Source organism: Entelurus aequoreus, linkage group LG22 (genome assembly GCF_033978785.1).
Source record: "Entelurus aequoreus isolate RoL-2023_Sb linkage group LG22, RoL_Eaeq_v1.1, whole genome shotgun sequence".
Taxonomy (NCBI): domain Eukaryota; kingdom Metazoa; phylum Chordata; class Actinopteri; order Syngnathiformes; family Syngnathidae; genus Entelurus; species Entelurus aequoreus.
The window spans coordinates 5,056,063-5,079,763 of record NC_084752.1 but is presented as its reverse complement, the minus strand read 5'-3'; the positions used below and the strand labels follow the sequence as shown (position 1 = coordinate 5,079,763).

Below are 23,701 nucleotides of genomic sequence, written 5' to 3'. Positions count from 1 at the left end.
AGGTTTGTATAAGAAACAATGTAGGAAACAACGTAATGTAATCATAAGAAACAATGCAAATATGAATAATCGTCCATATTTTAGTGAAGGATGGTATAATAATGTAAAAAAACAATATCATGTAATCGTAAGAAAAAATTTTAATATGAATAATGGTCCATATTTTAGTGGTGTGTATGATAATAAACAATGTTAGAAACAATGTAGATGTAATCATAAGAAACAATGCAAATATGAATAATGGTCCATATCTTAGTGAAGGTTTGTACAATAAACAATGTAAGAAATAACGTAATGTAATCATAAGAAACAATGTTAATATTCATAATGGTCCATATTTTAGTCAAGGTTTGTATGATACTAAACAATGTAAGAAACAATGTAAATGTAATCATAAGAAACAATGCAAATATGAATAATGGTTCATATTAGGGATGTCCGATAATGGCTTTTTGCCGATATCCGATATGCCGATATTGTCCAACTCTTTAATTACCGATACCGATATCAACCGATACCGATATCAACCGATACATGCAGTCGTGGAATTAACACATTATGCCTAATTTGGACAACCAGGTATGGTGAAGATAAGGTACTTTTTAAAAAAATTAGTAAAACAAGATAAATAAATTAAAAACATTTTCTTGAATAAAAAAGAAAGTAAAACAATATAAAAACAGTTACATAGAAACTAGTAATGAATGAAAATTAGTAAAATTAACTGTTAAAGGTTAGTACTATTAGTGGAGCAGCAGCACGCACAATCATGTGTGCTTACGGACTGTATCCCTTGCAGACTGTATTGATATATATTGATATATAATGTAGGAAGCAGAATATTAATAACAGAAAGAAACAACCCTTTTGTGTGAATGAGTGTGAATGGGGGAGGGAGGTTTTTTGGGTTGGTGCACTAATTGTAAGTGTATCTTGTGTTTTTTATGTGGATTTAATAAAATAAAATAAAAAAATAAAAAAACCGATACTGATGATAAAAAAAACGATACAGATAATTTCCGATATTACATTTTAACGCATTTATCGGCCGATAATATCGGCAGACCGATATCGGACATCTCTAGTTCATATTTTAGTGAAGGTTTGTATAATAAACAATGTAAGAAACAACGTAATGTAATCATAAGAAACAATGCAAATATATCCATATTTTAGTGGTGTGTATGATAATAAACAATGTAAATGTACTATAATAATAAGAAACAATGTAAATATGAATAATGGTCCATATCTTAGTGAAGTTTTGTATAAGAAACAATGTAAATGTAATCATAAGAAACAATGCAAATATAAATGGTCTATATTTAACCAAAGACTATAAAAATGAGACCCATGACCTCCCTGCTTGGCACTCAGCATCAAGGGTTGGAATTGGGGGTTAAATCACCAAAAATGATTCCCGGGCGTGGCCACCGCTGCTGCTCACTGCTCCCCTCACCTCCCAGGGGGTGATCAAGGGTGATGGGTCAAATGCAGAGAATAATTTCGCCACACCTAGTGTGTGTGTGACAATCATTAGCACTTGAACTTGAACTTAAAGTCATTTCGTTCTTTCCTTCTCAGGTGTTTGCTTACCCAAGATGCCTGACGTGGAGTTCTGCCTTGGTGAGTCCTACCAGCCCCACTCGTTGTCCTCCCTGTTCAACACACTCCCCTCATAAACACACACTCCCGCTTTGACCTTTTGCTTTGTCGCCGTGCGCTAAACCATGTTCAACAAACTTTATCTGGTCCGGATAATTAAAGTGCATAAGCCAAACACAAAGAAAGGCCCAGAGAGAAGTGTTGACTCAATGATGAGAGGATGTTTTTTTTTCTTCTTCTTCTTCTTCTTCTTCTTCTTCTGTGTGCGCGCTCGGAGATAGCCCTCATTCATTTTTCATTGCGCCAAGATGTTGGGAGTTCTATTTGTAGACTTTCGAAATACACTTTTCCCTAAGCAAAACAAAGAATGGCACAAAGCTGCGGGAATAATGCTCGACATTTATATTATGAAACAATTGTTTATAAAAATTAAAAAAAACAACTACTGTAAATACTCCAATGGATGCTTCTATGTAGTCAGCGCGGTACAGTCTCTGTGTGGCAGAAGTGGGACCAAGTCATTGCTTTGCAAGTCACAAGTAAGTCTCAAGTCTTTGCCCTCAAGTCTCGAGTCAAGTCCCGAGTCAAGACAGGCAAGTCCCGAGTCAAGTCCAAAGTCAAGACTAGAAAGTCTCAAGTCAAGTCCCAAGTCCTGCATTTTGAGTTTCGAGTCCTTTCAAGTCCTTTTAACCACAGACTAATATTTTTACACAGATTGTGTATGCTTTTAAAACGCTGTATTTATTTATTAAAACAAGTGCATTTGAAATTGCAGGAAAAAAAATGGTGCTGACATTGCAATTCATAATAGCACTATTAACAGTAATTTTAATAGTTTAAACAATTTTAAACATTTAACTCATTTCTTTACAGAATAAACACATTTGCAAAAACAAACATTAACATACTATTGGTTGTATTTTATGAAAATAACATTACCACAAAGTTGAGAAGGAGCAAAGATCTTCAATATTTGTATGTGAGAATCACAAATAAATCTTCTGGGGGAGGATGACGCCCCTACAGGGGTTTGGTTTACAAACTTTCAGCCCCACCTAAAACAAAATTCACCAGCCGCCACTGATTATGATGCATTCTCATTTTAGGCAAAGTATAAGACAATACTTTCTTAACAGTATAATTGTAACCAGGAATAAGTCTTCAAGTAACAATATTCAAATACTAACATTGTTGGGTAAGACAGCATTTGGTTTTATTCTGAATCCAGTGAAACAGATTGGTGGTTTTAGCTGATATAAAGACTTTCAGGTGTTTATATATGTTTAAGTATTTGGCAGACGCTTGTATCCAAAGCGACATACATAAAAAATACATACATAACAATCACTGTAAACATGATAATTTAAGGGAAGAATGTAATACAAAATATCAATACAAAGTGTCAAGACAGAATAAACTATCTGCTGCTGCAGCAACAGAGATACAGTCTATAGGTCCCTAAGATATATAGATATCTAATGTATTCATACATTGTTTATGTAGGATATACGCATGTATATATAACCTAATCATATTGTTTCTTCAACTTAAAAATAGCTGACCGTTTTTTTCCCTCTTCTCTGGGATTATATTCCCAGTTTTGATCTCGGACGTCTGGTCACTTATAGCATATAAGAATATTATATTACTGTTAAGCAAACTATGAATAATAAAAACGCCAAAACGTGTCCGTTATCATAGCTACACGTATGACAAAAAACCGCGTGAAAATCAGTGGTATTCAGTGACGTAAGATGAATTAAATTTGCTGACAGTTCATTGCGACTGCCAAATGAATTGCACTGAGTGGAGCGGATCACCACTCCAAGATGGCGGCTACGCGTCTCGTCTGCGCCAGTAGGCAGTAGCGCTCCATGCTGCGTACCCTTAAAACATGTCTATGGTTATAACGTTAGCTGTGAGTTTACAGCCTCACTGATTTAACTACACAGCAAATAAAAGTCATGTTACTTAGCCAATAAACGTTATCTTACGTTCAAAACTTACCCTTCTTTGTGCAACTTCAAATGTCGAACGAAGTTGGAAGTTGTTGCGTCTCCGTCTGTAATATTCGAACTGCGTGATTTGCATACGGCAATTCGTTTTTTGTTGACCAAGTCGTAGTTTTTATACCCGAACGAAACCAACTTTGGTATAATTGTTTCTCACTGCCGCGTTGTTTGACAACTCATGTTCGGTGGTTGTCCTGCAATTGGATTGGATGAGAGCTGTGGGATGAAAACAACGTAGATTTAATTTGATTGGCTGTTGTACTGACAGCACACCAGCTGACACGCAGCACACACGCTTATAGACACAGACGTATAAAATGAAAGATACGGAGCGCTCCCAAATAACTTTTTAAGGTTTGGGTTTTGGGGAAAGTAGCAAGTCATGTCAAGTCAAAAGCCTCAAGTCCAAGTGAAGTCACAAGTCATTGATGTTAAAGTCTAAGTCGAGTTGCAAGTCTCTTTACATTTTGTCAAGTCGAGTCTAAAGTCATCAAATTCATGACTCGAGTCTGACTCGAGTCCAAGTCATGTGACTCGAGTCCACACCTCTGCTGTGTGGTGTACAAAGGCAAGGATTCTGTGGTCGGTCGGGAAAAAACCTTAAAGGGCACCTTGAGGTGGTAGTCACCTGACGTCACATCGGGCTCATTAACTATGCGAGGCTTGTGGCGGTGGGCAAGCGAGCGTTTGTTGTCATTTTGCCTTTCTCAAAGAAAAATACCCTATGTTTAGGGGTGTAACGGTACACAAAAATGTCGGTTCGGTACGTACCTCGGTTTAGAGGTCACGGTTCGGTTCGTTTTCGGTACAGCAAGATAACAACAAAATATACACTTTTTGGTTATTTATTTACCAAATGTGTAAACAATGGCTTTATCCCTTCAACATTGGGAACACTATAATAATTCTGCCCACGTTAATCAACATTAAACTGCCTCAAGTTGTTGCTCAGATTAAATAAAATGACAAAACTTTTCTTCTACATATAAAAAGTGCAACATTAAACAGTTTCAAGTCAACTCATCATGCTTAATTTATTACAGCATTTGGGAAGCCTGTAGTTGATTTGTATTATGTAAATGCAGTGTTTCCCACACATTCATGTATTTGTGGCGGCCCGCCACGAAAGAATTACGTCCGCCACAAATAAAAAATTTAAAAAAATAAAAAATAAAAAAAAATATATATATATTTTTTTTTTGTCCTGTCCAGCTTCTCAGGCAAATCATATAGTTGATGTCGATGCCCATATAGGCTGTTCAGATTTACTTTACACAAGAGAAGTGTAGGATACTTCTCTTGTTGCCTTATTTGTATTTGACCACTACTGTTTTCTGTTTATTTGTTACTGACTGTGGCAGGACACCTCGGCCTCTGTTTCACTTTATGTTGCTGGTAAATAATATGGTTGTAGTAGTAGGCTAAAGTTAAATTATTTAGTATGCACTAATTAAAGGGGCAGAGCTTTAAGAGACATTTTAGCTTTTATATTTTATAAGATATATTGTTTGTAAGAACCACAATTAATAAATGTATTTCAGTGAATAACTTATTGTTCAAATCTGTATATAAATATGTACATAAAGTGTTGTAATTATATTGTAAAATGGATGGATGGAGGATGGATGGATGGACGTTTTAAAACAAAACTGTTATTATTAATTAGTAAGTATACATTTTTTTAGCCTTTTTAGAGAAAATCATATCATTGTAGTAAATTATGCAAATTACTCGATGATGTCATGGTGACTACGCCCATAGCCACGCCTCCACCGCCACAGGTATCTTGGTAGTTTATGGGAAACACTGAAATGTTATATTTGTATCAACATGTGATAGCAGGGACCCTGCCATTCAAAACTAGGCTGCTGCATTACTAATGAGTAATGTAACTATAGCTGAAAAAATGGTACAATAGCAATAGGAGAGACTATTCATCCCTGAACACCATGGAGTTCATGTAGGCTTAATGATGCACTTACATTATTATATCAACTATCAGAGACAGAAACTCTTCATTTAACATAATGTCCTTTTTTTGTTGCTTCAACACAGCTCAATCAACACAGAAAAAGGTCAAGTGAAATAACAGACAGACAGGGCTTTGCTGTCCGTAACACACACGCACATACCGCAAAATGAGCTAACGTTACGCTAAAAGCGAATTAGCCTTCACCTCATGCCAGGACTGCGAGCGAGCTGAGCTGCCTTTTATATTTCTAGAAGGTCAACGGGCTCATAGTGATGTTACTAGTAGTTGACTGGGTGGTGTTTATTATCATTTGGGGAGAGTCCGCTGCCTGATGGTTACCTGCTAAACGCTAAGCACTGACTACATGCGCTCTGAATACGCACTACTGATTGGCTGTTACCGCTCTGTGTGTAACCAATCAGATGGCTGTGTGGGCGGGACAATGCTGGGTGCTGTGTGGAGGACTGACAGAGGCAGAAGGAAGCTACTTAATATGTCCGTGTGGAAACTCGTTCGGTACACCTCCGAACCGAACCGAAACCCCCGTACCGAAACGGTTCAGTACAAATACACGTACCGTTACACCCCTACCTATGCTTGTGTTCATTCTTCAGCGCCGCCCTAGTGAATCCCTCGAGCTTTTTAAAAAATTTATGAAAATGAAAAAAGTTGAGGGGGGAAATTATATTTTTTGTTTTAATATGGTTTCTGTCGGAGGACATTGATAGAAATCCCACTGTTTATACTAAACATGCTTCACTGATGAGAGCATTTGGCGAGCTCCGTTTTGTCCTACTACTTTCCCCGGTCCTTGAACTCACCCTAGTTTGTTTACGTGTACAACTTTCTCCGACGCTGCCACAGAAAGACGTGTTTTATGCCACTCCGTCTTTGTCTAATTTTGTCCACCAAACTATTTATGCTGTGCATGAATGCACAAAGGTGAACTTTATCGATGTTATTGACTTGTGTGGAGTGATAATCAGGCATATTTGGCATGACTGCAAGCTAATCGATGCTAACATGTTATTTAGGCTAGCTGTATGTACCGTATTTTTCGGACTATAAGTCGCAGTTTTTTTCCATAGTTTGGCCAGGGGTGCGACTTGTACTCAGGAGCAACTAATGTGTGAAATTATTAACACATTACCATAAAACAGGAGTCACCAACGCGGTGCCCGCGGGCACCAGGTAGCCCGTAAGGACCAGAGGAGTCGCCTGCTGGCCTGTTCTAAAAATAGCAGCACTTATCAGTGAGCTGCCTCTATTTTTTAAATTTTATTTATTTACTAGTGTGACAGTTCTAACTGTCGTGTGGGTTCTCAGGACCATCCAGGGAAGACATTGTCGTGAGACGGTTTAGACTTCTTTATTATTTCAATCAGAGTCTTTTGCGTGCTTTCCAGCAGCTGCCTTTTTTCTCTCACGTGAGCACATGAATGGTTTCCTCCCGTCCGCCGTCTTTCTCCGTCTCCTCCCTTGATGTTCGCTCCACGCACCTTATGCTGATTGCGGCGTCGCTCCCAGCGCGCCCCACCTTGCCGCTCGCTCGTCCACGCATCCTCGCCGCCATCTTGGAGCGGGCGCCGTCAGTCCGCTGGCCCCGCCTCCCCACAACTAGCAAGCTGGTCACGCTTTGCTCGACATTTTTAATTCTAAGAGAGACAAAACTCAAATAGAATTTGAAAATCCAAGAAAATATTTTAAAGACTTGGTCTTCACTTGTTTAAATAAATTCATTTATTTTTTTTACTTTGCTTCTTATAACTTTCAGAAAGACAATTTTAGAGAAAAAATACAACCTTAAAAATGATTTTAAGATTTTTAAACACATATACCTTTTTATATCGGCCGATATATGCGTTAAAATGTAATATCGGAAATTATCGGTATCGGTTTTTTTATTATTGGTATAGTTTTTTTTTGTTTTTTTGTTTTTTTGTTTTTAAATTAAATCAACATAAAAAACACAAGATACACTTACAATTAGTGCACCAACCCAAAAAACCTCCCTCCCCCATTCACACTCATTCACACAAAAGGGTTGTTTCTTTCTGTTATTAATATTCTGCTTCCTACATTATATATCAATATATATCAATACAGTCTGCAAGGGATACAGTCCGTAAGCACACATGATTGTGCGTGCTGCTGCTCCACTAATAGTACTAACCTTTAACACTTAATTTTACTAATTTTCATTCATTACTAGTTTCTATGCACAGCTTTTATCTAATTTATCTGCCTTCTTGTTTTTAAATGCACTGCTTGCTTATCTGTTTTTTTTATCCAGTGCTTTCAGGCTCTTATTTCTACTTTATCTATGTTTCTGTTTTATCTAGTGTGTATCATGATTCATTTCTATTTTAATTTTTTATTATATATTCTTACTTTCTATTTTTATTTTTAATACTTTGTAGCACTTTGAGATTTTAACAAATGTAAAGTGCGTAACAAATGCAATTCATTATTATTATTATTATTACTATGTAACTGTTTTTATATTGTTGTACTTTCTTTTTTATTCAAGAAAATGTTTTTAATTTATTTATCTTATTTTACTAATTTAAAAAAAAAAGTACCTTATCTTCACCATACCTGGTTGTCCAAATTAGGCATAATAATGTGTTAATTCCACGACTGCATATATCGGTTGGTATCGGTTGATATCGGTATCGGTAATTAAAGAGTTGGACAATATCAGAATATCGGATATCGGCAAAAAGCCATTATCGGACATCTCTACTTTTTACCTTTTAAATTCCTTCCTCTTCTTTCCTGACAATTTAAATCAATGTTCAAGTCCATTTTCTTTTTTATTGTAAAGAATAATAAATAAATGTTATTGAATTCTTCATTTTAGCTTCTGTTTTTTTCGACAAAGAATATTTGTGAAATATTTCTTCAAAGTTATGATTAAAATTCCAAAAAATTAGACTAGAAAATCTGTAGAATCTGAGGCTTTTGACAAAGTTGCAGAAAAGTACTCTCAGGTCATAAACAGAGTTGGGCAAGAGTTTGAGAACAGGTTTTGTGACCTGGATCATCTTGAGCCGTGTATGTCGTTCATTTCTAATCCTTTCATGAACGTGGACATATCATGCATTGCTGAGCAGTTAAGTGCAACATTCAGCCTGGATGCTGAACAGGTATAGATTTGAATTGTAACACTGTAAAGTGACCTCCAGCTCAAAGCCCACCAGGCTGCACCAAACTTTTGGTGCCTTGTTGACACAGAAAAGTACAGCGGTGTATGCACAGCAGCTATGAAGGTTGCAAGCCTGTTTGCTTCAACTTCTCTTTGTGAATCAGCCTCTTCTGACATGAACTTCACGAAGAACAAACACAGAACATGCCTCACTGATGCACATCTGCAAGACTCACTCAGAGTTGCAGTGTCAAGTTGCACACCAGAGTACAACACACTAGTTAACAGCATGCAATGCCAGGCTTCCCACTAACTGACAAAGAAACAGGTAACAGATTTGGTGTCCAGTTCAAAGTGTGACATGATTTATTTAAACATTTGAGAGTTGACTTTTGTATTTTACATGAGTTATTATTTGTACAAACATGTTGCAAAGTCATTCATGATTTGTTAAAAAAAAATGTCAGTGGCTAGCTAGTTAAAATGGGATATTGTGATTTCACGAGACTGTCTTAGAAGTGACCATTTGAAAGTGTTCAATTTGAAAAATGTGCACTTAGAGAAAATATAAAAATAAAGTGTTGCATATTGATATTTATCTGTTTCTATATATATTTATTGTGAGGATTCATTAAGATGATCAGTGTTTCCCCACAAAGATAAATATCATTAATTTTTACATAGAGTTAAAGGTAAATTGAGCAAATTGTGTGTATCAAAAGTGTGTATCAAAATGGTAGCCCTTCGCATTAATCAGTACCCAAGAAGTAGCTCTTGGTTTCAAAAAGGTTGGTGACCCCTGCCGTAAAATATCAAATAATATTATTTATCTCATTCAGGTAAGAGAATAGACGTATAAGATTTCATGGGATTTAGCGATTAGGAGTGACAGATTGTTTGGTAAACGTATAGCATGTTCTATATGTTATAGTTATTTGAATGACTCTTACCATAATATGTTACGTTAACATACCAGTTGGTTATTTATGCCTCATATAACGTACACTTATTCAGCCTGTTGTTCACTATTCTTTATTTATTTCAAATTGCCTTTCAAATGTCTATTCTTGGTGTTGGCTTTTATCAAATACATTTCCCCCAAAAAATGCGACTTATACTCCAGTGCGACTTATGTTCTTTTCCTTCTTTCTTATGCGTTTTCGGCCGGTGCGACTTATACTCCGGAGCGACTCATACTCCGAAAAATACGGTACATATTGCATCAATATGCCGCATTTGTAGGTATATTTGAGCTCATTTAATTTCCTTTACTTATATGCTATATTTGCATGTCTCATGACATTATTATCTGTATGTAATATTGGCTGCTTTGTTTGTGTGCCATGTTGTTCCAGACCACAGCAAATGTTAGCCAGCTTGCAAAGATTGTATTACATCCATTAGAAGAAGACATCCTGTCGTTTCCTTTAACTTGGACACACACATCAATACCTTTGGCCATTTGAAGCCAGTCATTTCCCGGAGTTATCTCATCCTGTGAGAAGCCTCCGTTTTACTAATGTTTTCCAATATTGTTAAAATGTGTAGAATAAATATTACATGTCAACAAAGACTTCCGTCAGCCTGTGACCCGTATTAATTTTCATAGTAGGCTATTATAGACACTTTCATCATGTGTTGCCTTCATTATAAAACTTATATAAGGCTTTTAAAGTAATTTTGATAGTAGGCTAATACAGCTAATATAAACACTTACATCATGTGTTGCCTTCATTATAACACTTATGTAAGGCTTTTAATTTTTTGTGGCTCCAGACAGATTTTTTTTGGGGTATTTTTGGTCCAATATGGCTCTTTCAACATTTTGGGTTGCCGACCCCTGGCCTAAATAAAGAGCCAAAATGCATGGAGTGCTGCTTGGGTGGAGCAAAATGTGCTCCTCTGGTGCTCTTCAGTTTAGCGATCCAGGTAAAACGTATAAGAAAGAAGCCTATTTTAATGTTGATTTTTGTATGACTTTTTAAAATTATAATCATTTTGGCGTTAAAAAAAACATATTAAAGGAACGTGAGTGTGAACGGTCGTCTATCTGTCTATGTTGGCTTTGCGATGTACAGCTGGGATAGGCTCCAGTCCCTTTCCGCCGTCCCCCGCGACCCCGAGAGAGACAAGCAAACGGTAGAAAATGGATGGATGGATGGCTTTTTTTTAAGTGCGAACTGCTAAAAAGTCTGTTTTTGTGTTACATGACAACCAAAATGCGAGAAACACAAAAACAGCGGATTTTTTTTGGAAGCCTATGGAAATGACACCATTAAAGTTGATGTATAAGGCTTTCAATTGTTTGCGTCTCCAGACAGAATTTTTTATTTTTTTTTGGTCCAATATGGCTCTTTCAACATTTTGGGTTGCCAACCCCTGGCCTAAATAAAGAGAAAAAATGCACGGAGTGCTGCAAAATGTGCTCCTCTGGTGCTCTTCAGTTTAGCGATCCAAGTAAAACTTATAAGAAAGAAGCCTATTTTAATGTTGATTTTTTATTACTTTTTAAAATTATAATAATTTTGCCGTTAAAAAAACATATTAAAGGAAGGTGAGTGTGAACGGTCGTCTATCTGTCTATGTTGGCCTTGCGATGTACAGCTAGGATAGGCTCCAGTCCCTTCCCGCCGTCCCCCGCGACCCCGAGAGAGACAAGTAAACGGTAGAAAATGATGGATGGATGGCTTTTTTTAAAGTGCGAACTGATAAAAAGTCTGGTTTTGTGTTACATGACAACCATAATGCGAGAAAAACAAAAATAGTGGATTTTGTGGGATGCCTATGGAAATGACAACATTAAAGTTGATATATAAGGCTTTAAATTTTTGGCGTCTCCTGACAGAATTTTTTATTTTTTTTTGCTCCAATATGGCTCTTTCAACATTTTGGGTTGCCGACCCCTGGCCTAAATAAAGAGCAAAAATGCATGGAGTGCTGCAAAATGTGCTCCTCTGGTGCTCTTCAGTTTAGCGATCCAAGTGAAACTCAAAAGAAAGAAGCCTATTTTAATGTTGATTTTTTATTACTTTTTAAAATTATAATCATTTTGGCGTTAAAAAAACATATTAAAAGAACGTGAGTGTGAACGGTCGTCTATCTGTCTGTTGGCCTTGCGATGTACAGCTGGGATAGGCTCCAGTCCCTTTCCGCCGTCCCCCGCGACCCCGAGAGAGACAAGCAAACGGTAGAAAATGGATGGATGGATGGCTTTTTTTTAAAAGTGCAAACTGCTAAAAAGTCTGGTTTTGTGTTACATGACAACCAAAATGCGAGAAACACAAAAACAGCGGATTTTTTTTTTTTGTCTATGGAAATTACACCATTAAAAGTTAATAAACTATCAAAATGTCCCATATATAAAACTAAACGTACTTTGTGTAAAAAAATTTTTCCCCTCTCCATTACTTTTCCTGATTTATTTTTAAAATGATGGTTTTGGTGTAAAAAAAAAAAAAAAAAAAATCACATTTATGTGTTTCTTTTAAGTGAAAACTGCAAAAAAGTCAGTGACCAAAACACAAAAACTGTGTATTTTTTTAAGGACCAAACCAAAGAGTGATTGATGCAGAAACATGCAAATATGAACAGTATTTTTCTACAGCACATACTCTCAGATAATTCTGTATGTCCAAGGTTTACACTCCAATGGTGAAAACCATTTGAATGTAAATTATCTGTCATAGCTGACATGTTGAATATCAAGAGTCTCGTGTCGCTCGGACTCTTTTTCTCGAGTTACAAGAAAACCCCTCCTCCCTTCCTCCAGCTGTACTAGTACCCTCAGCGGGACCCCCTCCTCGTTTCCCTCCGTCGCCCTCGCCTTTTCCCCCCTTCCCCTCGCCCCGGCCCAGCTCGCGTCGTAATGGCGCCGACCTCGCCGTGTCACCCGGAGTGTCGTGTCCCCAGTCAGGAGAGGCCGAGTCTCATCGCAGTGACGGGTCTTTAAGTGCAGCCGGGCGGGGAAGATGGCCCGCAGTTGGCAGCCTATCTGCACCAGCCCGTCCTATATGTGCCTTACAGGCCAAAGAATGTAGGAATAAAATAAAGTAAATAACAACCTTTTCTTAACAGACATAAAAATGATACAACAAAAAAAACGTTCAAAATGTGCGAAATAGAAAATAAATAAAGCCTATGGATTTTTTGTTTTTATATGGTTTCTGTAGAACAAACCTGACACAAACCTTTGTAATTTTTAGAAATCCCACTGTTTATGTTACACATGCTTCACTGAGGAGAGTATTTGGCGTTTTGTCCTACTAATTTCAGCGATCCTTGAACTCACCGTTTGTTTACATCAGGGGTCACCAACCTTTTTGAAAGCAAGAGCTACTTCTTGGGTAGTGATTAATGCGAAGGGCTACCAGTTTGATACGCACTTAAATAAATTGCCAGAAATAGCCAATTTGCTCAATTTACCTTTAACTCTATGTTATTATTAATAATTAATGATATTTACACTTAATTGAACGGTTTAAAAGAGGAGAAAACACGAAAAAAAAAGACAATTAAATTTTGAAACATAGTTTATCTTCAATTTCGACTCTTTAAAATTCAAAATTCAACCGAAAAAAAGACGAGAAAAACTAGCTAATTTGAATCTTTTTGAAAAAATTTAAAAAATAATTTATGGAACATCATTAGTCATTTTTCCTGATTAAGATTAATTTTAGAATTTTGATGACATGTTTTAAATAGGTTAAAATCCAATCTGCACTTTGTTAGAATATATAACAAATTGGACCAAGCTATATTTCTAACAAAGACAAATCATTATTTTTTCTAGATTTCCCAGAACAAAAATGTTAAAAGAAATTCAAAAGACTTTGAAATAAGATTTAAATTTGATTCTACAGATTTTCTAGATTTGCCAGAATAATTTTTTTGAATTTTAATCATGATAAGATTGAAGAAATATTTCACAAATATCCTTCGTCGAAAAAACAGACGCTAAAATGAAGAATTAAATTAAAATGTATTTATTATTCTTTACAATAATAAAAAAAAAAAATTACTTGAACATTGATTTAAATTGTCAGGAAAGAAGAGGAAGGAATTTAAAATGTAAAAAGGTATATGTGTTTAAAAATCCTAAAATCATTTTTAAGGTTGTATTTTTTCTCTAAAATTGTTTTTCTGAAAGTTATAAGAAGCAAAGTAAAAAAATTAATGCATTTATTTAAACAAGTGAAGACCAAGTCTTTAAAATATTTTCTTGGATTTTCAAATTCTATTTGAGTTTTGTCTCTCTTAGAATTAAAAATGTCGGGCAAAGCGAGACCAGCTTGCTAGTAAATAAATACAATTTAAAAAATAGAGGCAGCTCACTGGTAAGTGCTGCTATTTGAGCTATTTTTAGAACAGGCCAGCGGGCTACTCATCTGGTCCTTACGGGCTACCTGGTGCCCGCGGGCACCGCGTTGGTGACCCCTGGTTTACATGTACAACTTTCTCCTATGCTGCCACAGAAAGAAGTGACACAATGTTCACTATTTTATTTAAGGACTTAACTGCAATAACAAACATATGTTTAATGTACCCTAAGATTTTTTGTTAAAATAAAGCCAATAATGCAATTTTTTTGTGGTCCACTTTATTTAGAAAAGTACTGAAAATGTTTTACTACTAGTACCAAAATATTAATATCTTTACAACACTAATATGTATATATGTATGCATATGTTTATATACTGTATGTATATGTGTATATGTATGTATATATATATCCATCCATCCATCTAATTCCGCTTGTCCAAGGTCAGGTCGCGGGGGCAGCAGCCTAAGCAGGGAAACCCAGACTTTCCTCTCCCCAGCCACTTCGTCCAGCTCTTCCCGGGGGATCCCGAGGCGTTCCCAGGCCAGCTGGGAGACATAGTCTTCCCAACGTGTCCTGGGTCTTCCCTGTGGCCTCCTACCGGTTGGACGTGCCCTAAACACCTCATCTGGCATCTTGACCAGATGCCCGAACCAACTCATCTGGCTCCTCTCCATGTGGAGGAGCAGCGGCTTTACTCTGAGTTCCTCCCGGATGACAGAGCTTCTCACCCTATCTCTAAGGGAGAGCCCCGCCACCCGGCGGAGGAAACTCATTCCGGCCGCTTGTACCCGTGATCTTGTCCTTTCGGTCATAACCCAAAGCTCATGACCATAGGTGAGGATGGGAACGTAGACTGACCGGTAAATTGAGAGCTTTGCCTTCCGGCTCAGCTCCTTCTTCACCACAACGGATCGATACAGCGTCCGCATTACTGAAGACGCCGCACCGATCCACCTGTCAATCTCACGATCCACTCTTCCCTCACTCGTGAACAAGACTCCGAGGTACTTGAACTCCTCCACTTGGGGCAGGGTCTCATCTCATACCCGGAGATGGCACTCCACCCTTTTCCGGGCGAGAACCATGGACTCGGACTTGGAGGTGCTGATTCTCATCCCGGGCGCTTCACACTCAGCTGCGAACCGATCCAGTGAGAGCTGCAGATCCTGGCCAGATGAAGCCATCAGGACCACATCATCTGCAAAAAGCAGAGACCTAATCCTGCAGCCACCAAACCGGATCCCCTCAACGCCTTGACTTCGCCTAGAAATTCTGTCCATAAAAGTTATGAACAGAATGGGTGACAAAGGGCAGCCTTGGCGGAGTCCAACCCTCACTGGAAACGTGTCCGACTTACTGCCGGCAATGCGGACCAAGCTCTGACACTGATCATACAGGGAGCGGACCGCCACAATCAGACAGTTCGATACCCCATACTCTCTGAGCACTCCCCTCAGGACCTCCCGAGGGACACGGTCGAATGCCTTCTCCAAGTCCACAAAACACATGTAGACTGGTTGGGCAAACTCCCATGCACCCTCAAGGACCCTGCCGAGAGTATAGAGCTGGTCCACAGTTCCGGATGTCGTTGTGGCTTGTGCAGCCCTTTGAGACACTTGTGATTTAGGGCTATATAAATAAACATTGATTAATTGATTGATCTTCAACTGGGGTCCGTAACCCCTCAGAGGTCAGCAGTGGTACTGGAGAAAAATTTTGGTTTTATATATATATATATATATATATATATATATATATATATATATATATATATATATATATATATATATATATATATATATATATATATATATATATATATATACACACTACCGTTCAAAAGTTTGGGGTCACATGGAAATGTCCTTATTTTTGAAGGAAAAGCACTGTACTTTTCAATGAAGATAACTTTAAACTAGTCTTAACTTGAAAGAAATACACTCTATACATTGCTAATGTGGTAAATGACTATTCTAGCTGCAAATGTCTGCTTTTTGGTGCAATATCTACATAGGTGTATAGAGGCCCATTTCCAGCAACTATCACTCCAGTGTTCTAATGGTACAATGTGTTTGCTCATTGGCTCAGAAGGCTAATTGATGATTAGAAAACCCTTGTGCAATCATGTTCACACATCTGAAAACAGTTTAGCTCGTTACAGAAGCTACAAAACTGACCTTCCTTTGAGCAGATTGAGTTTCTGGAGCATCACATTTGTGGGGTCAATTAAACGCTCAAAATGGCCAGAAAAAGAGAACTTTCATCTGAAACTCGACAGTCTATTCTTGTTCTTAGAAATGAAGGCTATTCCACAAAATTGTTTGGGTGACCCCAAACTTTTGAACGGTAGTGTGTGTGTATATGTATATATATATATATATATATATATATATATATATATATATATATATATATATATATATATATATATATATATATATATATATATATATATATATATATATATATATATATATATATATATATATATATATATTTATTTATTTCTATTCGACCAAATATATATATATATTTCTATTCGACTAAAAGATCAATCATTCAATCAATCTTTATTTATATAGCCCTAAATCACAAGTGTCTCAAAGGGCTGCACAAGCCACAACGACATCCTCGGTACAGAGCCCACATAAGGGCAAGGAAAAACTCACAACCCCAATGGGACGTCCATGGACCTCTGATCTATCCGCTGAAAACAGCTGTCTTGTTTTTTTGTTTGTTTTCTTATGCGTTTTCCATCTATAAAATGTAATCATGCGCAAAGTAATCGTTTTAGTCCCATATCTCATTTCAATGCAATTTGATAAGCGTGTAAATTCTGCCGGCCATCTAGCAGCAAAACAGGAAGTAGCTAACAAACAAATTGAAATCTTGTTACCTAATGGACCTTCGCAGAGGTCTACACTTCAATGACAGACATTTGAGTTCTTAAGTGTTGGTCTACAAACCCTTCTAGTGGTGGCCAAGGACTTTATATGCCTTGTGCGAGAAGTGGCCACGTCTAAAACCTGACCTTAGCAGCAAGAACCTATAATCCACTCCCTCCCTCCCTCCCTCCCTCCCAGCCTTCGTTTCAAAGCAGACTCTGCAACATAATTCCATATGTTTCTGCAACAATCCGCCGTGTTTGCATTCAGAGCGAGAGACCACATCAAACCGTGCAGACGATACTTCCAGCTTAGGGCAGAGGTTGCCTGCAGAGCCGTGATAGCAAACGCAGAAAAGATTTGAATATATAAGAGCATCCATCTCATTAGGTAAGAAACCTCAAGCAAACGTGCAGGCTGATTTTGCCGACAATTTCCTTGGGTCACACTGAGCAAAAGTCCGCCGACTGCCAGGGTTTTTAACTCATCAAGTCCCGATCCGCAGGGTTCTTATTTGAAAGTGCCCGCTTAAGTCGACGTCGACCGCTTTTAAAGGGTTTGTATTAAAGACAATATAAAGACAGTGTTCACAACTGATGTCAAACAATTATTTTTAACCTACAGAGCAGTGGTTCTTAACCTTGTTGGAGGTACCGAACACCACCAGTTTTATATGCGCATTCACCAGACCCTTCTTTAGTGAAAAATAAAATGTTTTTTTTTTCCAATTCAAGACAAAGTTATGTTTTTGGTAGGGATGTCCGATAATGGCTTTTTGCCGATATCCGATATTCCGATATTGTCCAACTCTTTAATTACCGATACCGATATCAACCGATACCGATATCAACCGATATATGCAGTCGTGGAATCAACACATTATTATGCCTAATTTGGACAACCAGGTATGGTGAAGATAAGGTACTTTTTAAAAAAATTAGTAAAATAAGATAAATAAATTGAAAAAATTTTCTTGAATAAAAAAGAAAGTACAACAATATAAAAACAGTTACATAGAAACTAGTAATGAATGAAAATGAGTAAAATTAAGTGTTAAAGGTTAGTACTATTAGTGGAGCAGCAGCACGCACAATCATGTGTGCTTACGGACTGTATCCCTTGCAGACTGTATTGATATATATTGATATATAATGTAGGAACCACAATATTAATAACAGAAAGAAACAACCCTTTTGTGTGAATGAGTATAAATGGGGGAGGGAGTTTTTTTGGGTTGGTGCAGTAATTGTAAGTGTATCTTGTGTTTTCTATGTTGATTTAATTAAAAAAATAAAAATAAAATAAAAAAAAACAAACAAAAAAACGATACCGATAATAAAAAACCGATACCGATAATTTCCGATATTACATTTTAACGCATATATCGGCCGATAATATCGGCAGGCCGATATTATCGGACATCTCTAGTTTTTGGTAACACTTTAGTACGGGGAACATATTCTAAGTAACAAAGACTTAATTTAGAGTTATTTGGTTAGGGTTAGAGGGTTAGGGCCAGGGTTAGAGGTTTAGGGTTATAATAAGGCCATGCCAAATAAGGCATTAATAAGTACTTAACAATGACTAGTTAAGAGCCAATATGTTACTAATTTGCATGTTAATAAGCAACTAATTAATGGTGAATATGTTCCCCATACTAAAGTGTTACCATGTTTTTTTTACTGGTGCACAAAATGAGCCGTGCATGAACATCACCTTGTTCAAACAACACAACCAACACAGTGCATAAACTCACAACAAATTACACACCTGCAAACCAGTCTGACTTCTGCTGTTGTCGTATCCGTAATACGGCGATAGGGAGAAGTTTTTATTTACACGATGAGTCGGGTGTGTCTCGACCTCCGCCGAACCCCTGAGCCCGACTCACCGAACCCCTAGGGTTTGATCGAACCCAGGTTAAGAACCACCGCTCTAAAGGCTTAGTGGCCACATGCGTGGACAGCACCTTTTAGCTCTTATTTCCAAAATTGTGTACACTACTGAATTGGGGTCTTATGGCTGCTTATGTGGACACTTATACTGCCATCTGGTGGTGTCAGAAGAGTATAACATACAATGGAATTTGGGAAAAAAAAGTGTAAAAATAAGAATTAGCATGTCACTAAACATGAACTACACATTTGTGTACTTATGGACTAAGTACATCATATCAAAAGAGGATTCTTAGTTTTTATTCTAATTAGGGTCCAATAAGCCCAAATAGCAAAGAGAAAAAAAAAAAAAAAAGGCTTTTGATTAAGCATGATTAAATGCACTTCAAGCTTTTCCGCAGTTAAGGTAAAAGTAAAGATAAAGATTATTGCGCATGATTAATCTGTGTTAATGAATGATTAATGTGATACATTAACATGCGTTAATGCAGAGCTACTCAATTATTGTCTGTTACGGACCCCCTAGGAAGGAGAAAACATCTTGCCGCCCTCCTCACTAGATAGTATCATTTGTCAATAAAATTGTTGTAAGTACACCTCTGCATAACATTGTATCCTCATTAACATAAAAAGAATAAATAAATATAGATTAACTTACAGAGAATAATACCTTTTCTTAGGGGCACTCACCTTTTGTTTATTTTTGGTTTAAGCATTTGACACCTTTTTACCTGCACACTGCCTCCCGCTGTTTCCGACATCTACAAAGCAATTAGCTACCTGCTGCCGCCTACTGATATGGAAGAGTATTACACGGTTACCCTGCTTACCACTCAACAACACATCATTTTCAGACTGTAATTACCGGATTGCAAATTTTCCTGTGTAGTGTTTTATTTCTTGTCTTGCGCTCTTATTTTGGTGGCTTTTTCTTTTTTGTGGTATTTTCCTGTAGCAGTTTTATGTCTTCCTTCCTTTGAGCGATATTTCCCGCATCTACTTTGTTTTAACAATCAAGAATATTTCAGTTGTTTTTATCCTCCTTTGTGGGGACATTGATTGTCATGTCATGTTCGGATGTACATTGTGAACGCCGTCTTTGCTCCACAGTAAGTCTTTGCTGTCCTCCAGCATTCGGTTTTTGTTTACTTTTTAGCCAGTTCAGTTTTAGTTTCGTTCTGCATAGCCTTACCTAAGCGTCAATGCCTTTTCTTAAGGGCACTCACCTTTTGTTTATTTTTGGTTTAAGCATTAGATACCTTTTTACCTGCACACTGCCTCCCGCTGTTTGCGACATCTACAAAGCAATTATCTATCTATGAACAGATTCGACTGTACTTGGTCAACATTGGATAAAAAAGGCTGTAAAATGTCTGCTTTTTGGAGCAGAACAAAAGTGTTGTTGTGTAATGTGAGATCTCCACGTCTTGTTTATTGATTGTCACCCTCCTTCCCCTCCCCCCCATCTGCAGCGTGCAAGGACCTTGTGTCGTCTGACCCGGGTGGGAAGCCCAACGCAGTGGTCCAGGTGTCCGTGGTGGACCCTCGCAAGCATCAGCTGGTCTTTAGCGCCTGCACAGAGATGGTGGAGGTAAGGAACTCACAAACTGTTCTACAGGGAAAAGTCCTCCCAGATTATTTTATTCTGAGGTCCTTTGAATAAAGAGACGTGGCAAGAATTAAAGATGAACAAGTTATTCTACAAAAAAGAAGTGCTAAAAAATAGCAATACAAGCTCTGTAGAGAGGACCGGGGCGAATAACGTCCAGAGCCTTCTCTAAAATGGTTGCTCTCCTCCTATGTTTTTGTCCAATTTGCCCTACCGTTTTGGTGATCGAAACTGAAAGTTAACTTGGCGTATTTGTTGAGCACACATTCTCGTCCACTCTCACTCTCTGCATCCGGTACATCCTAACCAGTGTTAATAATAATAATAATAGATTTTATTTGTAAAAAGCACTTTACACTTAAGTGCTACAGTGTATTAAAAAACAAATTAATTAATTAAAAAAATAAATAAAAAGATAATTAAAAAATTAATTTAAAAAAAAAACTAGAACAGCCAAATAGCTAAAACTAGTTTGCATGTGTCTTAAAAAAAATGCTTTTTTAAAAAGAAGGGTTTTTAAGCCTTTTTTAAAAGCATCCACAGTTTGTGGTGCCCTCAGGTGGCCAGGGAGAGCGTTCCACAGAGTGGGAGCGGCGGAGCATAAAGCCGGGTCTCCTGTTGTTCGTAGCTTTGTCCTCGGAGGTTGGGGGAGGTTAGCCTGTCCGGACGGAGGTGTCCTGTGGAGTGTTCTGAACATTTATTTTGAAAACATGTTACTCTACCAAAAAAAGTAATTGAATTACCGACATAATTACTCTTTAATAAATGTCATTCATTACTAGGAAAAGTAATTTACACATTACTTCAATTAGCTAGCATTTGCATTTGAGAGATGTTTAATATGAGGGCACAGTGTGTGGAGTCTGTGCCTTTAAAAGGCGGGGCCTGTTGCCTAGTGACGGAGCTTGTGTTTGTTAGCGTTAGCAGCGGCAGTTTGACGCCAGCTCGTTTTAATCTTTTCACCGGATTGCGTTAATAAAGAGATTAAATGCGCTTGGATGGCTGTCGTATCTTCTTGTCAACAAACGGTGTATTGTTTGGATGGCAAGTTTGTCACTTCAATCATTGATTTTTTTCCAATATTCCCATTGTGCACGTGTGCAAATTTTGTGTCACAGCGTGATGGTGCCTCTTCCTGTTTGATATCACGTTCATTTTAGTGCGATACTGCTTGTTGCTCTCTTGTAAAAAGATATTTCCTGCATTGAACTGGCTGCACTGATGACCGCCGTCTTGTCGCCGTAAAACCACATCCAAAGTAGCGTGCCACGTTACGTCGAGCTATCGTTAACGGCGTTGTAACGGACCTAAAAGTAATTAGATTACTCGTGTTACTAACGCTGTTGTTATATAAGGCTGTCATCACAAACACTGACCCGAACACCGTCAAGGTGACATTATTGTTTTTTATCTTCTTTGAGCAAAACCACGGCCAAAACTAGCAACTTCTAAGGTGTTCCATTTTGCTCAAAGGTGGGAAAATATAATACAATCAAGGATTTTTGGTGATTTCTGATTGTTTGTGAGGGCAACAAAGGGACTTCTGTGTGTTGGCAGAGCAGTGCATACAGGACAGTTCAGGTGTTGTTCTTGTTAGTCTTGCTCGTTATTAGAAATACGTTTGATCCGTCACCTTGATGTTAGGGCAGCACGGTGGCAGAGGGGTTAGTGCGTCTGCCTCACAATACGAAGGTCCCGGGTTCGATCCTGCGCTCGGGATCTTTCTGTGTGGAGTTTGCATGTTCTCCCCGTGACTGCGTGGGTTCCCTCCGGGTATTCCGGCTTCCTCCCACCTCCAAAGACATGCACCTGGGGATAGGCCCCTCCCACCTCCAAAGACATGCACCTGGGGATAGGCCCCTCCCACCTCCAAAGACATGCACCTGGGGATAGGCCCCTCCCACCTCCAAAGACATGCACCTGGGGATAGGTTGATTGGCAACACTAAAAATGGTCCCTAGTGTGTGAATGTTGTCTGTCTGTGTTGGACCTGTGATGAGGTGGCGACTTGTCCAGGGTGTACCCCGCCTTCCGCCCGAATGCAGCTGAGATAGGCTCCAGCACCCCCCGCGACCCCGAATGGGACAAGCGGTAGTAAATAGATGGATGGATGGACCTTGATGTTATGTCCGTCTGATATCCAGTAATGTATATCACTTTGTATCGTGTTCAAAGTGTCAAAACCTTCACTAAAATATGGATTTTTGTGGCGGTTGGAACCCATTTTTCATATTTACATATTTCGATTTTATCGGCCGATAAATGCTTTAAAATGTAATATCGGAAATGATCGGTATCGGTTTTTTAATTATTCGGTATCGGTTTTTTTTATTTTAAATTTGTTTTATTTTACTAATAGTACTAACCTTTAACAGTTAATTTTACTCATTTTCATTCATTACTAGTTTCTATGTAACTGTTTTTATATTGTTGTACTTTCTTTTTTATTCAAGAAAATGTTTTTAATTTATTTATCTTATTTTACTAATTTTTTTAAAAAGTACCTTATCTTCACCATACCTGGTTGTCCAAATTAGGCATAATAATGTGTTAATTCCACGACTGTATATATCGGTATCGGTAATTAAAGAGTTGGACAATATCGGAATATCGGATATCGGCAAAAAGCCATTATCGGACATCCCTAATATCAATATATATCAATACAGTCTGCAAGGGATACAGTCCGTAAGCACACATGATTGTGCGTGCTGCTGGTCCACTAATAGTACTAACCTTTAACAGTTAAATTTACTAATTTTCATTAATTACTAGTTTCTATGTAACTGTTTTTATATTGTTTTACTTTCTTTTTTATTCAAGAAAATGTTTTTCATTTATTTATCTTATTTTATTATATTATTATTTTTTTTTTTAAAAAGGACCTTATCTTCACCATACCTGGTTGTCCAAATTAGGCATAATAATGTGTCAATTCCACGACTGTATATATCGGTATCGGTTGATATCGGTATCAGTAATTAAGGGTTTGGTCAATATCGGAATATCGGATATCGGCAAAAAGCCATTATCGGACATCCCTAATTTCAATGCTTGGAATCTGCGCTTATGGATGATATACCAGTTACTATGGTCATCTAATTAGTTACTATGGTCATCTCATTAGTTACTATGGTCATCTCATTAGTTACTATGGTCATCTAATTAGTTACTATGGTCATCTAAGTAGTTACTATGGTCATCTAATTAGTTACTATGGTCATCTAATTAGTTACTATGGTCATCTAAGTAGTT

General features: G+C 37.6%; 1 protein-coding gene across 6 annotated transcripts in view; it reads left to right on the top strand.

The window, feature by feature from the left end:
* Positions 1–23,701, top strand: part of inpp4b (inositol polyphosphate-4-phosphatase type II B) — a 489,649-nt gene that overhangs the window by 132,256 nt on the left and 333,692 nt on the right. For 5 of the 6 annotated variants that reach the window (XM_062032293.1, XM_062032295.1, XM_062032296.1 and 2 more), the window contains exons 2-3: positions 1,585–1,626; positions 20,310–20,428. In XM_062032293.1, the coding sequence (XP_061888277.1) occupies positions 1,585–1,626; positions 20,310–20,428 (161 nt within the window). Of the gene's footprint in view, positions 1–1,584; positions 1,627–20,309; positions 20,429–23,701 lie in introns of those variants that run through there. The other variant, XM_062032297.1, reaches the window with a different exon arrangement.